Source organism: Prenolepis imparis, unplaced genomic scaffold (genome assembly GCF_030444845.1).
Source record: "Prenolepis imparis isolate NDT839.2.m4 unplaced genomic scaffold, iyPreImpa1.0 SCAF_3, whole genome shotgun sequence".
NCBI classification, from domain to species: Eukaryota; Metazoa; Arthropoda; class Insecta; order Hymenoptera; family Formicidae; genus Prenolepis; species Prenolepis imparis.
Genome location: NW_028141161.1, coordinates 2,378,246 through 2,397,334, shown reverse-complemented (window position 1 = coordinate 2,397,334; position 19,089 = coordinate 2,378,246). Strand labels below are relative to the sequence as shown.

The 19,089-nt window shown below is 38.0% G+C and overlaps 3 protein-coding genes and 1 pseudogene across 3 annotated transcripts; 3 read left to right on the top strand and 1 right to left on the bottom strand.

Annotated features, from left to right (window-relative positions):
* Positions 1–2,361: 2,361 nt before the first annotated feature.
* Positions 2,362–5,649, top strand: LOC145934232 (uncharacterized). The gene has a single exon (XM_083034602.1). It carries the CDS (start codon positions 2,362–2,364, stop codon positions 5,647–5,649), a length of 3,288 nt encoding a protein of 1,095 aa, XP_082890728.1.
* Positions 5,650–5,668: 19 nt separating this feature from the next.
* LOC145934230 (uncharacterized) lies at positions 5,669–6,757 on the top strand. The gene has a single exon (XM_083034601.1). The coding sequence runs from the start codon at positions 5,669–5,671 to the stop codon at positions 6,755–6,757; it is 1,089 nt and encodes a 362-aa protein (XP_082890727.1).
* A 78-nt stretch (positions 6,758–6,835) lies between these two features.
* Positions 6,836–7,465, top strand: LOC145934229 (uncharacterized). Its single transcript, XM_083034600.1, has one exon. It carries the CDS (start codon positions 6,836–6,838, stop codon positions 7,463–7,465), a length of 630 nt encoding a protein of 209 aa, XP_082890726.1.
* Positions 7,466–16,765: 9,300 nt separating this feature from the next.
* On the bottom strand, positions 16,766–17,353 carry LOC145933676 (protein GVQW3-like; annotated as a pseudogene).
* Between the last annotated feature and the right edge of the window lie 1,736 nt (positions 17,354–19,089).

Here is a 19,089-nt window from a genome sequence, read left to right as displayed (position 1 = left end):
TTGCCGCCGGCGATATCAAAATTGTCACGCAGGACGAAATTACTGCCTCACGGCTTATCCTTTCCAGCGAGAAAAGCACTTGCCCACAGCGCCGTGAGGAGAGCGGACGGACCTCAACACGCTCCGCACTATAATACACTCTCTCTCTCTATCTTCTACTTGGATGGCTCTCACTATATCTATCTTCTAACTGCTTATTGCCTGCTAGCTTGCCTGCTTGCCGCTAATTATTGCACTCTATGCATGAAGGTTGGATTGCATAAGAGAAGACCGGAGACGATCGAATTCCGAAGGAGGCCATAAATCGATGAGAGGACTCCACGTGTCGCCAATGGTGAGTCGCTTTGCTTTAATTTGCTTGTTATTCTCTACCTTCTATTATTGAATTTGGTTGAATAATTTTTGCCAGATCGCCTATCCGACGAGACCAAAACCCTCGTCGAACATTGGTCCTTCGAGCCGGATTTATTTGTCGTAAAAAAATCGCTTATATTGTATCAAATTGCTCGTATCGTTAATTCGCCATTGCGCATTATTGCTCTCGTATTGTTGCTGCTTCGAACGTGAATTTATCGTCATTCGCGTTGTACAGTAATTTCGCTTGTGACACGTGCTATTTCTATTGTCGCATCTCAATTTCGCTTCGTATTACAATTTTTTCTTTCGTTGAGCACGTGTCCGCATTCCGTAAATCGTCGCCCGTCGTTGCTATTCGCGACACGCGAATTTCTCACTCACCTAGTGATCCGCGCGATCTATCGCCGTATCAATTTAATTGTCGTTTTCGTTGTTCGCGTGGCGCAATAGATTTTTGCAAATCGTCGTAATTCGTGCGATCATTAATCGCCGGGTTAATTATTCGTTCGTCTATTTAATTGTGACGCATCAATACATTCGCTATTTTCGCGCGACTTCTAATCGCCGAATCGTAATTAAGCCATATAATTAATATAATTCGCCGCTCTCAGCGCGAATTTGAAAATTATTCGATATTTCACGGCTGCGTCTAGGCCTCGCCGTCGGCGACCTTGCGCGGTCGGTTAAGCGTGAGCGCGTGTTTACGCTCTTCTTTTCTCTTTTTTTTTTTTCTTTTTTCTCGGTATCACAAACATATACCCTAACAGCACGATTTTCATCGCAGCGGTTATCAATCTTCGAAAGTCGAATATCAAAATATTCAAGACTTATTGTATTGAAATAATAATTTGTTTAGAGACCTTGAGTTAGCAGTTATAAGTCGTTGACAAAATTGAAAATTTGTCGAAATATATGAGATAAAAAAAAAGACTATTTCTCGTCTAATAAATTTATTATTTGCATCACCATAATTAACACTTCTTGCAACAATCGCGTTCGAATAAATCGTCTTGTTAGATTCGAATTGGTGATCATATAAAATACAACAGTAATATGTGCCTGTATTTGAATAACTGCTGACTCAACAAGGCTAAATTTCCGCGGATGTGATCATTTGAATTTTGAATAATATATGTTTGCGCTATTTGAATTGCGCTAAACCATTCGGATGAATTCAATGGCTATTAGCTTGATTAATTTGTCTATTAGAGTGCAAATAAGGATTAATATTGAACTATTTAAGTTGAGATATTGAACATATTGATCTATATTGCCTTTATTATTTGTCGATTTTACACTGCAGTATTGCTATTTGATCATTTGATTTTTGTGAATTACATCGGCTTATATTCTGAACCATATTGATTATATTGTTGTTACATCGATTTATACTGCAGCATTATATTGATTATAGTGATTCTTTTGAACTATCATGATTTATATTATTGCACATTGCTATATATTGATCATACTGAATTATTTGTATCACCTTATTGATTATACTGATTTATTTTTATTGAATTATATTGATGTGTATTGTAGTGTGTGTTGATATGTGATACATTGATTTGTCGTTGATTGCCTTACACATGGTATTTCTCACTTGCTATACACATATATTGAATTGAATATTGTTGATCACTTGAATTGATTGCGTTCAGAAATTGATATTGCTATAATTTGAAAATTGTATTTTTGCGTGCCTTTTTCGATTTAATATTGTACAAACAACCACGGCACCTTTCTTTTCAGGGTCATGAGAAGTTTTCGATTTAAATAACCAATTGATTGTTCGCCTATCACTTCTAGTCGTCTTCTCGGAGATTCGTGGTTTCGGATTCTGCATTCCATCGTGCTCGATATCGTCTCTCTGTTCACTGGAGTTCTCTCTCATTTCGGCTGCTCTTGTCATTGTTTCGCTATTGTAGTTTTGACTCGCTTTGTCGTCTAGCTCGGTTAAATTAGAATTTTTTTACCGTACACTGGAATATTCGCGATCTCAGAATGGCGAAGAACGCTCTAGCTAAACGCGAATTGTGTCTTAGACGTATCGCGGAGATCCATGAGACTGCAGAAGCCGCGCAGACGGACTTCAAATTTAAACCCGCCTTGCTTGCTCGCTACGACGATGTCGCTGATATCGCATCAGATTTCGAACAGGCTCATTTGAAATTAATTCAGGACGCGAATGCGGATTTCGAGGTTGAGGATGCCCATCGCGCTCGGTTTGATAAGTTGCATTACTCTATAAAGTCGATATATTATACGTTGAACCTTGCGCCTCGTCCGACAACGCCGGTTTCGACACCTTCTAAGGTGAAACTTCCCAAAATTTCGTTGCCTCGTTTTTCGGGAGAGCTTGCATCGTGGCCTTCGTTTATTGCCTTGTACAACACGTCGATTCATGGGAATGCTCAGCTCTCGGCTATCGAGAAGTATCAGTATTTGGTGGCATCGTTATCCGGAGATGCACTTAACATTGTAAAAAATTTGCCGCTTTCTCCTGAACATTACCCTATTGCTTACGACATGTTAATCGGTCGTTATCAGAATAAACGGAAGCTCGCTACTCATTACTGGCATTCTCTGGTGAATGCAAAACCATTGAAGGTGGACTCTGCTGATGCCTTGCGCAAACTGTTGGATATCTTTAATGAAAACGTTCGAGCATTGAATCTAATGCAGTTTCCCACCGAGTCCTGGGACTTTATCCTCTTAAATGTTCTATTGGATAAACTCACACCTTCTTTGCGCGAGAAGTTTGAATCGGAACATAGGAAGGAAGAAATTCCGCGATGCAAACAGCTTGTCGATTTTCTTTTGGAATATATTCAGGTATTCGCATCGATGCCGGTTGGTGAAAGCGTTACTAATCGAGCCGCGAACAAAAATGTAAAGGGCGCGGATTCGAAGTCTTCTTCCGCCGTCTCTTCGTTTGTAACGAATGCGGTGTCGTGTCTCATGTGCAAGGATTCGCATGTCATTGCCAAATGCCCTGGCTTCCTAAAGCTTTCTGCAGACAAACGCCACTCCAAGGCGAAGGAATTGAGGCTGTGTCTTAATTGTCTCCGTGCAGGTCATCGTCTGGCGGATTGCCCTTCTCACTGGACTTGCCGAAAATGTAATGCTAAGCATCATACTCTTTTGCATTTCGATCGGAACCTTTCGACTTCGCAGGCAGTCGCTCCAGCCGCATCAGAGGAAAATAGCACAGTATCGACGGGCTCGAATGCCTCGAGTTCCTCGGTTGCACTCGCTAGTATTGCGCACTCTACTCCGATAGTACTCTTGTCTACCGTTAGAGCCGAGATTCTGGATGTGCATCATAATCCGCTGCCGGTTCGCGTTCTCTTGGACTGCGCCAGTCAGTCCAATTTTATCACCGAAAGTTGTCTGCAGAGGGGAGGTTTTCCTCGCACGCATAAGCGGGGGGTGGTGTTGGCGTTAAATGATGCAAGGGCGGCGACTACTAGAGGCAGTACTTCTTTCGTGCTTCGTGTTAGCAATCGAGAAGACGTTCGTATACCAATCACGGCAACGATTCTTTCGTGCATCTCGTCTCAGCTACCTAATTGCGGCTTTGAAGCTAAACCTTGGAGCCACCTTAAAGGCTTAACTCTTGCCGATCCAGGATATCACGTACCCGGTTCAATCGACATCCTAATAGGAGCCGAGAATTTCGTTTCATTGTTGAGTGAGGGTCATCGCAAGGGGGGGGGGGAGGGAGAACCAGACGCCTTTAATACCGTCTTTGGATGGGTCTTGACAGGTGCAGTGTTCCCCTCAACTCCGCGATCGGTACATTCATTTGTCACCGTTCTTGAGTCGATCGACGCCACGCTAAACAAATTCTGGCAAGTGGAGGATGTTTCGAATCGAGCGGCGTCTGGAGAGGATGAACATTGCGAGCAGTTGTTTTCGCAGACTACTCAGAGGGATACTTCAGGTCGATTTGTAGTTTCGTACCCCTTTGCGGGAGAAACACCGTGCTTTAGTGATTCGCGAATGATAGCTATTAGGAGACTCCGTTCGTTGGAGCGTAGATTTCGGTCAGACGACGAATTCAGATCAAATTATCACCAATTCATGCGTGATTATCTCAATTCTGATCACATGGAACTTGTTAATCAGCCTTTTCCGGTAGACGGCCGGGTTCATTACCTACCGCACCATGGGGTTATAAAATTAGATAGCGCTACCACAAAATTACGCGTGGTTTTTGATGCTTCGTCGAAATGTTCCAACGGCCTGTCGTTAAACGAAACGCTTCTCAGTGGCCCGAAGTTACAGCAGGATATCATGGCAATTCTACTCAAATTTCGCATGGGAAGCGTAGCTCTGATCGCCGATGTCAAACAGATGTTTCGTCAAATTTGGATCGATCCGACTCAGCGCGACTACCAAAGAATAGTTTGGAGGTTCTCGGAATCTGATTCGATAGCAGACTATCGATTAAAAACAGTCACGTTCGGTATCGCGCCCTCACCGTATCTCGCGATTAGCTTGCTGCAGTTGGCAAAGGAAGGCAAGGATACTTATCCTCTGGCTGCTGCTGCGTTACAGTCATCTCTTTATGTAGACGATCTTGTTATTAGTGTCCATTCGATAGAGGAGGCGCGAGAACTGCGCCAACAATTACAGTCGCTGCTTTGGAGTGCGGGTTTTGATTTGAGAAAATGGGCCAGCAGTCATCCTGCGGCACTTGACGGTCTCGATCCAGAGCAGTGCTTGAATTCAATATTGTCTTTCGATTCAGCAGACGGTCAGTTTCTCAAGATTTTAGGCCTTCGATGGTACTCTAACTCGGATAGTTTCGGATTTCAGGTTAATCTGTTGAATCGCAGCTGTACGAAACGCTCGATTCTTTCCGAATTGGCTCGTAGTTTTGATCCTCTCGGTTTCTTGACGCCGCTTACATTTGCAGCGAAGCGATTGATTCAGAGATTGTGGACTCTCGGCTTGGATTGGGACGATGAACCCCCGCTAGAGATTCGCGATCGATGGGAAACATACAGAGCCGAGTTGACCGCCTTAACAGCATTGAGAATCCCTCGATTCATTGCGATGAATTGTGTGATTCGCAGGGAGCTTCATGGATTCTGCGATGCTAGTGAACGGGAATACGGAGCGGTGGTGTATTTGCGGATTGTTGCAGCGGACGACGTACACGTTCGTCTTCTTGCTGGAAGGTCGAGGGTGGCCCCTCTCAAGGCTATCACATCGCCTCGACTAGAATTGTGTGCTGCGCTTTTGTTGTCTGAATTGCTTATGTATGTGACAGGTTCTCCCTGAACGGGTTGAATTGGACGCGATGTATGCCTGGTCGGATTCGATGGTCGCCTTACATTGGATTCGTTCTGCTCCTCATAGATGGAAAACATTTGTGCGAAATCGTGTTGCGCAGATCCAGGAGAACATATCGATCTCAGCATGGGGTCACGTCAGCACGGATTCAAATCCTGCAGACCCGTGCTCACGAGGATTGACTCCTCAACAATTAATAAATTGTGATCTTTGGTGGAATGGTCCCACTTGGTTACTTGAATTCAAGTCTCGAATCGAACCGCAGTATAATTCGGAGAACCATATTGCGGAAGAGCTTAAGAGCTCGACTTTCGTTCTAGTAGATAAGTCCTCGATATTTGATTCGCTTGTCGAGAGAATTTCGTCGTTGGACAAAATTTGTCGTGTCGTAGCTTATTGTCTAAGATTTCGTGACAAGGCTCGATCTAAGGCCGTCGCTGCAACAAGGGCGGTCGATCAATTAGAGGCTCACTCTGCATTGTTGTTGTTAATTAGGTTCGTGCAATCGCAATTTTTTTCGAAGGATCTTCGCCGATTGGAAACCAGGAAGGGAATTTCGAGGGAGCTACGCAAGCTCGCCCCTTTCCTCGACTCCAGCGGAATCCTCAGAGTGGGCGGCCGATTGGAACATTCGTCCTTGCCGTATGAGGCAAGACATCCAGCTTTACTTCCCAATCGACATCGTTTGACAGATCTTATAATCGAAAGGGCTTATCAAGTCCATCTACATCCTGGTAGGCGGGCAATGCAGTATCTTCTCACTCGACATTTCTGGATCCTTGGAATGCAACGTGCTATCAAGCGCGTTCTATCGAAATGTTATCGTTGTTTTAGAGCTGATCCTCGCCCTCTCCAACCATACATGACGGACTTGCCATCGGAACGTATCCGACAAGTCAAGCCCTTTTCGGTGACAGGAGTGGATTACGCCGGACCTTTCTCGGTAACCTCTCGTCGTGCTCGTGGAGTCACCGCTAGTAAGGCATATGTTTGCTTGTTCGTTTGTTTCGTCGTGAAAGCCGTTCATTTGGAGCTGGTTTCTTCGCTCTCCACCGATTCGTTTCTCGCCGCTCTGCGACGATTCATCGCCAGATGAAGACGCGGACGATGCTCGCTGATCTACAGCGACTGCGGTACTAATTTTGTTGGGGCTCAACGAGAACTGGTCGCGTTTATGCAGCACGCTTCGGAGTCTGAGAAAATACAGTGGTCATTTAACCCCCCTTCGGCGCCACATTTCGGCGGCTTGTGGGAAGCGGGCGTTAAGTCCATGAAAACTCATCTCAAGCGAGTAGTTGGTGATCAAGTTCTCTCGATCGAGGAGTTTAGCACGGTGCTGGCTCAGATTGAAGCTGTCTTAAACTCGCGACCGATCTGTCCAATGAACTCCGATCCTAATGATCTCGGGGTTTTGTCTCCGGGTCATTTCCTCGTCTCGGAACCTCTCGTAGAACTCCTAGATTCCGATCTGACGCATGTGCCGGGAAGGCAACTGGACAGGTGGCGATTCGTAGTTCGGATGCACCAAGAATTCTGGAAGCGTTGGCACGCAGAGTACCTGCATTCTCTACAACAACGCCCCAAGTGGCTCAAACGAATCGAACCCCTCCGGGAAGGTGCCTTGGTTCTCATCAAGGATGAGAACGCTTCGCCTCTACATTGGAGGCGAGGCCGGGTCGAGCGTCTACATCCCGGAGCGGACGGGATCCCTCGTGTCGCCGTGGTGAGAACGGCCGACAGCGTTCTCACTCGCCCTCTAAAATTGTGCCCCTTGCCGTCGGGCAACTCGCCGCCAGAAAATTAGACCTTGATAAAATACATTGTATTTTGGTGGGCGGCATGTTTGGCGCACACACTTGTATATAATTGTAGATAGTAGTTGCAAGATTATACTTTATTGTAATTAGTTGTATAAATCGCTTATTGTTTGTAAATGTTTCAAATAGTGTTGTAGTCGATATAATCGGCGAGAGGCGATTTGGCAAATCATTCGATATTGCGACTCACCGTATCGGTGCTGCCATCGATTGCCGCCGGCGATATCAAAATTGTCACGCAGGACGAAATTACTGCCTCACGGCTTATCCTTTCCAGCGAGAAAAGCACTTGCCCACAGCGCCGTGAGGAGAGCGGACGGACCTCAACACGCTCCGCACTATAATACACACTCTCTCTCTATCTTCTACTTGGATGGCTCTCACTATATCTATCTTCTAACTGCTTATTGCCTGCTAGCTTGCCTGCTTGCCGCTAATTATTGCACTCTATGCATGAAGGTTGGATTGCATAAGAGAAGACCGGAGACGATCGAATTCCGAAGGAGGCCATAAATCGATGAGAGGACTCCACGTGCCGCCAATGGTGAGTCGCTTTGCTTTAATTTGCTTGTTATTCTCTATCTTCTATTATTGAATTTGGTTGAATAACTTTTGCCAGATCGCCTATCCGACGAGACCAAAACCCTCGTCGAACAGGTATATAGTATAGCTAGAGCTATTTCTATGAACTCTGTCATCAAGTTTTTCACTGTTAGACTACGTACAAATTTTTATTTTTACAAATCTTTTTTTTGTTAATAACTTTCTTCTTAAGAAGGAGCGACGGCTAAAATTTGTTGGAGGTTACTCAGGCCTATGACCTTGACAACATATGTCAAGGTCAAGGTGATTGGGGCTGGGTTCCCCTGTTGTCAATATTTACCAAATTCACTCATTGTCAGTAACATAAGACAAAGGATGCAACTAAATTTTAATGGATACTGAGGACGTAGTAGAGGATGGAGAAGAGGACGAGGAGGAGGACGAGGAGGAGGACGTGGCCGTGGCCAACAAGGACGTCATGTACACATACACAAAGGAAATGTGTACATATACAATAACAAATAAAAAAAATTTACATATAAAAAAATTTATATAAATTATACAAATATAAGATAGGCCTTAAGAGCCGAACGCGGTTTTGATGCGTATTCCAACGAAATTTAATTTTTCGCTAGAATTAAATTAATTGTGCACAGGGCACGAATTTTACTGCTTGGTATACTGCCAAGTCTTGTATGGAATAATCTCATACTTGAGATTTTTATTCTATACATCCCCTCTAACCCCCCTAAAGAATTAGATGCGAGAGAAATTAATATTAATTCTTATTGTATATAAATTATATTCCAGAAAAAAAATATATAGCTTCCACGAGTACTAAAAATTGTTTTGCAATGTTAAAAATGCACATATAATCCAATTCCATATATCCGCATATGTCCAATTATGCACATATATTTGTTAAAAAATTAATTATTATTGACTAAGACAAAACCAATATTGCAGCTCCTTTATTTAATATACGATGTTTCGCGGCGACAAAGTCTTTAATTAAATAGTTTAAATCGAGCAACAAATTCGGGTTTGCATTTATTTAGTTAGCATATTGTTTGTAGATCATTTTAATACCAAAAAGAGCCGAGCAACTAATTTTTTAATCAATTTTATGATATAAGTTCGCGCGACGTATATGTTCCGCGGCGACAATGTCTTTAATTAAATAGTTTAAATCGAGCAACAAATTCGGTTTTGCATTTATTTAGTTAGCATATTGTTTGTAGATCATTTTAATACCAAAAACAGCTGAGCAACTAATTTTTTTATCAATTTTATGATATTTTTCCGCGCGACATATATATATGTTCCGCGGCGACAGTCTTTAATTAAATAGTTTAAATCGAGCAACAAATTCGGATTTGCATTTATTTAGTTAGCATATTGTTTGTCGTTAATTTAATATCAAAAATAGCCGAGCAACTAATTTTTTTATCAATTTTATGATATTTTTCCGCGCGACATATATGTTCCGCGGCGACAAAGTCTTTAATTAAATAGTTTAAATCGAGCAACAAATTCAATTTCTTATTTATTTAGTTAGTATATTGTTTGTAGATAATTTTAATACAAAAAACAGCCGAGCAACTAATATTTTTATTAATTTTATGATATATTTCCGCGCGACATATATATATGTTCCGCGGCGACAGTCTTTAATTAAATAGTTTAAATCGAGCAACAAATTCGGATTTGCATTTATTTAGTTAGCATATTGTTCGTGTATAACGTATGTGTTCCGTGACGACAAAGCGTCGCGTTTTGATAGTTAAAATCGAGCAACAAATTCAGTTTTGCATTTATTTGGTTAGTACACTGTCTGTAGATTATTTTGATACCAAAAACAAAGGATCAACACATTTTTAGAGTTACCTTTACTTGACACGGCGCGGAGCATTCTATATATTTTTTTCATTAGGGGTGGGGGGGCTAGCTTAATGTCACTTTAAACGTTAATTCCTGCTAAACGGTTTGAGAGACAAAATCCGGACTACGGCAACAAATTAGCACATAATTAGCACTAAATTAATTGATAGGTGCGACTTTATTTGGCGTTGGTGGTGGGGCCAGCTTAATAGGGGTTCGGAGATATCTTTTATATGTAATAATTCAAAGATTTACATCTTATGAAATAAAGCTTGTTTCGCAATTTCGCAATTTAATTTCATAGCAAACATCTCATTCATCCATTATCATTAATCAATTATTTTTAAACTGATAAAATATGAAATAAAAGTTTTAGTTCTTCTCGCAAATTGTGACTAGATAAAAAAAATGATACAAGAAATTTGGAATTTTTTTGTCAATCTTTTCACTTGCTCCTAGCTTGTTCTATTGTTTCGCTCCCGCTAACAACATATCGGATATATCTTTTATACATAATAATTCAAATTTAACTCGAATATAATAAAACTTTTACATTTCTCAATTTATCGTTTTATAAATAATTTTATTGATTTAATTATTTTGTTGCGATGAAAACGACAATAAACACGACTGTAGTCACAGGCAAGAGAAAGATAATTAAATATATAGTCAGGATTGACAAGAGTCATTCTTTGTTCCGTTACGGTTCGTAAAACTCTCCGAGACGCTTTTTGTATTCTCAATAATTCCGTTACATTTCGTCTAAACACACTTAATGTTTTCATAATACGTCGAAAATCGAACGATTGTTCCGACTGTCTCACAAAAACAAATATATACCGGTCTCCCGTTATTGTCTCTTTCCATCATGCTAAAAAGTTCGGCTACACGACGTACGTAAATCGGATAATTTATAATTAGATCAATTATCAATATTTAATTATTTTTAGTTATAAATATTTAATTATAATTTTATTAAAAATTATACGATTCATGTCGTGTTTGGGCTCATTTTCGTTGCAAAAATCTCATTAATTCACTATAATTATATTTAAATCGATGAAATATGAAATAATAATTTTTGCTGTTCTTATTAATTGTGAATGAATAAAAAAATTTTTTAAATTGTGCAAATGGAAATTTGCACATTGCTTCCTCACCATTTTATTTTGCTAATTAAGATGGTTTTTCAATTATGGCTTCCTCATAGAGAAAGCTTAACTTGCACATTGCTTCTTCACCATTTTATTTTGCTCATTAAGATGGTTTCTCAATTATGGCAATGTGCAAGTTAAGCTTCCTCTATGAGGAAGCCATAATTGAAAAACCATCTTAATGAGCAAAATAAAATGATGAGGAAGCAATGTGCAAATTTCCATTTGCACAATTTTTTCCAATACTAGCAAACCCTATATATAATTTTAAAAAATATTTTCTTAAAAAAATTTTTTTAAATTTTTATGCTACTGTGTTCTGAATGTTGTATAATTTGTCAATTTACAATTAAAAGAAATTGACCAATTCTCAACAAATTTAATATCAATCATGCTTTAATGATATTTTATTCAGAATTTTCAAAAAATTATTTAAATAAAATAATTAAAAATTTTATAAAAAATAAACCATTTTAAAAATTCGATTAGTTCGATATTTCAAAATTTACGAATGTTAAAGCATGTACAAACATATTTTGAAATTGATAATTTTATAAAAAAGCACTTTCACTGATCCTCGTCAAATTATAATAAATAGCAAACATCCTTTAATGATATTCTGTTTATGTAGAAAAATTTGTCTGATATCTCAAAATTCACGGAAGATAAAATAACCACATAAATTTTCAAAATAAATTTTATAAAAACTTTATAAAAAATGAACCTTTTCACCGATCCTTGTTAAACTCAATACCAAATATTCTTTAATAGTACTTTATTCATGTAAAAAAGAATTAGTTTGATATCTCAAAATTTGCGAAAAATAAAAATGCAAATTTCTTAAAAATTCAAAATTATATAAAAAATGAATTCTTTCACCAATCATCGCCAAACTCAATTCCAAACATCCTTAAATCATAGTCTATTTATGTAAAAAAATTTATCCCGATTTTAAAATTTACGGAAATTAGAGCAAACACAGACATTTCTCAAAAAATTCAAAATTTTATAAAAAATGAACCCTTAAAAAATGAAACCGGTCCTCGACAAATTCAATACCAATCATCCTTTAATGATAGTCTATTTATATAAAAAAATTTATCTCGATATCTTAAAATTTACGGAAGTTAGAGCAACCACAGACATTTCTCAAAAAATTCAAAATTTTATAAAAAATAAAACACTATAAATTTTTATAAAAATGACTAAATAAAAGTCAAAAATAAAATAAAATAAAGTTAAATTGGGCTAATAAGAGCCGATCGCAAGGTGAATGTTCGAAGAATTACACTTGTTTATCTTCTTAAAATTTATTGATTAAACGTTTCGGCTCCGTTTTCGGGTCATTCTCAGTAATTATATGGACAAAAATATAAAAAAATGAAAAAATTTTTTGTATATATGTATTAATGTTGACAAGAAGAGAAAAAGGTTGTCTTCGAGTACAGTTAGCAGAACGAGGAAAGTTTTAATACAGATTGTCTAATTTAAATAAAGGTTGTTACCTATTAACAATAATGTCGAGTTAGCGCTTCATAAATTGCAAGTCACGCAGAATAATAACAATTAAACCATGCATTGCCAGGTCGGGGCTGCCAATCGTCGGTTCCATCCGTCGAGAGAACGGTGTACTTTCTTAATTAATTAGTTGTGAAATTTTTTAAATAAGTATTTGATGAATAAGTACATATGAAGAATGAGGCAACCCACCAGACAGATGCATGAGGGCAAACGCAATTAATGCAACATACAAGATGCTTTCCGCATTATCGTCGTGAAATAAGCACGCACATTTCTAACATACAAATATGTCACGCGGATAATACGTTCGTTAACACTGTGACGGCCTGACTATTCTCAATTGTTTACTATGTAATATTGTGAGTCTATTTGTGTAACGATAAACAATAACACTGTAGGAAGGAGTCGGCGAGCAGAAATTTAACTATAAATTTTCGTCATTTTTTCTAATATCGAAAAGTAAATGCTGTCTAATTGTTCTGTATCGCTTTGTAAATTTATTGTTTTTTATGCATCTCCGATAATAGTCTCTTTTTTAGAAAAGATTCTTTGTCTAAGATTTTTATGTCGTTTCAATTAAATTCATGGTTAGAAAGACGATGGTCTGTCATTACGGAACTCTGCGTTGAATTTCTGTTAATATGATTGCAGTGTTCGTTAGTTCTGGTTTTCAAGACACCACCCCAGATCTGTCTCCAAACTAAAAAACTTAACAAGTCGTTTCATTGGAGGGATTTTTAGATACGAGATTAGCGATGCTTATCGTACATTCGCGCTACACCACATGAGATTATACGTCTCACAAAACGCATTACAAATGTACTACCAACTCATACATGTAATAATTTTTTCAGTAAACAGAACAGCTCTCTACAATTCTATTTTGTGAGCAATCGCGACAGATTACATAAGAAATTTAATTGGCTACAGAAAAAACACTTACAAACTATTAACAAACAGATTCGCCCCATCACATATTATTTCACGATGACTAACACAGACGACTTTACCGCAGAGAAAAAACCTTCGCTCCAATTTCAAACAACTATGACAACAATAGATACTTCTTTCTCGCTCTCCCCCCTTCCTGCATCACCCTCATCAAACTCCGTCAAAATCTCCTTAGTCCCAGATAATTTTAATTATTTCTTACCTCCAATTTCAGATTTAAAAAACAATTGGTTCAAAAACCTATCACGCTTGCATATCCCAAAACAACTACAAAGCTTGCTACAATTGGGAGGAAATTTCTCTTTACCGATCACGAATAAAGACAAGATGCTGTTAGAACTCATTAAACATGTCGAATTCAATATAGATAGATTACCTGCCAACAATCGATTATCAGCTAAAAACAGAACATTCCATATAATTAACCGTTTCTCTAACCACAACATTCGTCTCTTTCCTCAAGAACAATACTTAACAAAAGCTTCAAATTTTACCAAAAAGTTTATGCAGAACAATCCGAACATCATATTCACCAGGGCAGATAAAGGCAACATTACCGTCGCAATGGATAAGGATGTTTACCTGGAACAAATGTGTAACTTACTTGACGATCAGAATACATATACAAAAATCAAAAAAGATCCAACAAGATCTATAATAAACAATCTTCGCTCTTTGCTCACAAAATGGAAAAATAATACATGCGATACTTAATAATAAAAAACATGTGATTGAAGAAAAAATTACTTGTAAGTAGAACGAAGAGCAAAATTTGTTTTTTGTCATACCTTATGTTCCCATCATTTCGGAAAAATTTAAAAACACAGTGAAAAAAATTAATTATAGAATTGCATATACGGGCCTTAATAAAATGAACGACCTTATTAAAGTCCATCAAGACCCTCTACTAAATATCAACTGTTGTAACACAGTTTATAAAATAGAATGTAATAATTGTGATGCTTCTTATGTTGGCCAAACGAGTAGGCAGTTAAAGACGAGAGTTAAAGAACATCATAATCACATAAGGTAGCACACTGCAAATCGTTCTGTTATAACGGAACACAGACGTGAATTCGATCACGATTTTAGATGGGATGATGTTCAGATATTAGACAGAGAACCAATATTATCTAAACGATTAACGTCAGAAATGTTGTTCATAAAGAGACAACAAAGTAGTATAAATTTACAGACGGACACGGAACTGTTACCAGACATATATTCGCCTCTAATTAATAAACTTCCTAAAATATAAGGACAGCAGTAATTAATTTCTCGATATATTGATTTGTCTTTAATGATTTCCAAATTTATCAAACTATTCTGACCTAGATCTTATAGTTTTAATTCAGGACTATTTTAATTGACATTAATTTTACTTATATCAACAGGGTAGTTAAATTAATCGACCACACTAGCCAATGAATTTGTCTAAGTTATTACTTTATCGACCATATGGTTGTGGTCTTTATAAAGTATAACTTGAAATTATTAATTACAAATTTTTCATAAGTGAGAAAAATATTGGTCCGAAAGTCGCTGAATCGGGAATCGAACCCGAGTCTTTCGCTTTCCGGGCGACTGCTCTTACCTCTAAGCTATTCAGACCCTTCGAAACAATACTTTTCTCTTTTGCTTTTATATAGTTTATTTGTAAATAACGCCTTGTATATCCGCCGGCGTATACTAAACAGTTGGAAACTCATCTATACGGGTGGGCTCCATGATTAGGTCCAGGAGCAAATTTAAATATGTTTTTTATTTTTATATCGCTAGTAAATTAATCAACAGGGTAGTTAAATTAATCGACCACACTAGCCAATGAATTTGTCTAAGTTATTACTTTATCGACCATATGGTTGTGGTCTTTATAAAGTATAACTTGAAATTATTAATTACAAATTTTTCATAAGTGAGAAAAATATTGGTCCGAAAGTCGCTGAATCGGGAATCAAACCCGAGTCTTTCGCTTTCCGGGCGACTGCTCTTACCTCTAAGCTATTCAGACCCTTCGAAACAATACTTTTCTCTTTTGCTTTTATATAGATTCCCGATTCAGCGACTTTCGGACCAATATTTTTCTCACTTATGAAAAATTTGTAATTAATAATTTCAAGTTATACTTTATAAAGACCACAACCATATGGTCGATAAAGTAATAACTTAGACAAATTCATTGGCTAGTGTGGTCGATTAATTTAACTACCCTGTTGATTAATTTACTAGCGATATAAAAATAAAAAACATATTTTACTTATATGTTAGACTAATTTATATGTGACGTCATACAGACAAAAAACTTCCCGTTATTATTATTTTAGATGACATTCTAATTTATCCACATTTAATTTCGCATATTTATATTTCATTTACATTATATTTATATTTAGTTTTATTATACTTTTTAACGCCCTTGTATAGATGACCTTTTATATTGTTTTGTTATCCTGACTTGTTAACGATAAAGTTAACGATAAAGACCTATTTATGTTGGCTTTAACCACTCTCGACACTAGTCGAATTATTGTCGTTGAAATAGACAATTATTATACTACTTCTGTCTGTGCATTCCTTTTCAAGTCGACATTCTTCTTATTTTAAAAAAATGAAAGAAGACTACATCTGTATACTGCGATGGCAACTGCGATATCGTATTTGTAAGTAGATGAGGTATACGAGGGTGGTTTGAAAAGTCCGTGCAAAAATGAAAACTACTTAATTTTTCGGGATAAACTTTTTTTATTTTTCAACGTAGTCTCCTTTTAGGCTTATACACTTCGTCCAACGCTGCTCCAGTTTGTTGATCCCTTCCAAATAATAAGATTGGTCCAACTCTGCAAAATAGGCATTCGTTTCCGCAATCACCTCCTCGTTTGAATAAAATGTTTCCCCCCAGCCATTTCTTCATATTGGGGAACAAGTAGTAGTCCGAGGGAGCCAAATCTGGAGAATAGGGGGGATGCGGAACGAGTTGGAACCTTAATTCCATCAATTTTGCGGCTACAACTACAGATGAGTGAGCTGGTGCGTTGTCGTGATGGAAAAGGACTTTTTTGTGGGCCAATCGTGGACGTTTTTCTTGCAGCTCGGTTTTCAAACGGTCCAATAACGATGAATAATATGCACCTGTAATAGTTTTGCCCTTTTCCAAATAGTCTATGAGGATTATTCCTTGCGAATCCCAAAAGACAGTCGCCATAACTTTCCCGGCCGAAAGAATGGTCTTCGCCTTCTTTGGTGCAGACTCCCCGCTGGCAACCCATTGTTTGGACTGTTCCTTGGTCTCAGGCGTGTAGTGGTGTATCCATGTTTCGTCCACAGTGACGAAACGACGCTTAAAGTCCTGTGGATTCCGCTGAAACAGCTGCAAACCGTCCTTGGAACACCTCACACGATTTCGTTTGTTGTCAACTGTGAGCAATCGCGGCACCCATCTTGCGGATAGTTTTTTCATGCCCAAATGTTGATGCAAAATATTATGTACCCGTTCACTCGAGATGCCCACAGCACTAGCAATCTCGCGCACCTTCACTCTTCTATCATCCATCATCATATCATGGATTTTATCAATGATTTCTGGAGTAGTGACCTCAATAGGGCGTCCAGAACGTTCAGCGTCACTTGTGCTCATATGGCCACTCCGAAAATTTTGAAACCACTTATAAACTGTTCTAATCGAAGGTGCAGATTCACCATAATGTTTATCAAGCTTCTCCTTAGTCTTCTGAGGCGATTTGCCTTTCATAAAGTAATGTTTTATCAACACACGAAATTCTCTTTCATCCATTTTTTGGAAATCACTCGACTTTCTCGATTCAAACAAACGCCAAACACAGAGAAATAGACCGATCTGGCTGAAACTTGGTGTGTGTTCTTCCAAGAGATGCTACTAACTAAAAATAACTCCGATACGCACCAGTGGTGCCATCTCTCTGACTTTGCACGGACTTTTCAAACCACCCTCGTATGTTCCTCACACATATCGTCTGATTATTGATAAATAAGAGTAATAACAACCTAACTTAAATCTCAGATGCAGCCACATAATATACAATACACAGCTGCCTTTGAAGACGTAAAACATAACTGTAGTTTTCCCGACACCATAATGCATAATTATAAGAGTTTAATCCAATGATTGTAATTTTATTATTTTATACTTACTTTGCACTGATGAAGGCTCAAAAAAAGAGCCGAAACGTACGCCAATTATACATATTTTTGTAATCGTATTCCGCAAGAAAATACTCATGGAATAAATATCGCACCTCATTAACTGTGCTTGAGCTCTCATAGCCAATCTAACCATTGATCCCTTGGAAAAATAATAATTATATTTCCGAAAAACAATATAAAACATTAATATGTTTAAATAGTGTATTACCGAAAGCCTATGGGTTGCCAAAAATACACAAGCCGAATTGCCCCCTCCGAATTATTGTCTCATCAAAGAACAGCCCGCTGTATTCTCTAGCTAAGTTCATCCACGATATTATTCATAGTTCGATACCGTCGGCAGCCAGTCACATCAAGGACAGCTTTGAATTAATAAAAAAATTAAGTAACACTTACATCGACGAACACTATAAAATTGTATCTTTAGACGTAGTATCGTTATTCACCAAAGTACCATTAGATTTAGCGATAAACAGTATCGAAAAAAGATGGAAATATATAGAAACAAACTGTAAAATTCCGAGAGATAGTTTTTTGGAAGATTTCGACTAATATTAGACTCTACATATTTCTCTTTCAATAATTTATATTACCGGCAAACTTTCGGCACACCTATGGGCTCTCCTTTATCTCCGATAATAGCGGACATTACACTTCAAGATTTAGAGAAAAAAGCGATTGCACACATACCGGTTAATTTCCCGTTCTTTGTGAGATACGTAGATGACATCGCGTTGGCGGCCCCCTCCTCTATGCTTAAAGATATATTATACTTAAGATCTTTAATTCGTTTCACCTGAGATTACAGTTCACCATGGAAGAGGGCGGCGACAACCGATTAAACTTCTTAGATGTAATTATCATTGTTAATAACAACGGTTTAGAATTCGATTGGTTTCACAAACCGACTTTCTCGGGAAGATATCTAAATTTCGACTCGCAGGATCACCTTTGCCAGAAGAAAGAGACGATTATTCGATTGACAGATCGAGCCTTTCTCCTCTCTCACCCGAAATTTCACCAAAAAAACTTAGAACTCGTGGTCAATATCTTATTTGACAACAGATACCCGTTACAATATATAATCAATATCATCCAACAACGACTCAAATTTCTCATTGAAAAAACCACAATAGAAAAACATTCAACATCTTCCAACATTGATATATTAACAGAAAAACAGATTACCTCTTTTTTAAATATCCCATTTCCAATATACATTTCCGGTATCTCAGAGCAGTTTGATCATGCAATTCGAGATTTGAATTCAAAGTTATCATACACGAGTATGAACAAACTTAACAACTTCATAAAAGTTCATAAAGACAACCTGCCAATAGAACTACACAGAAATGTGGTTTACAAGATCTCGTGCAACGATT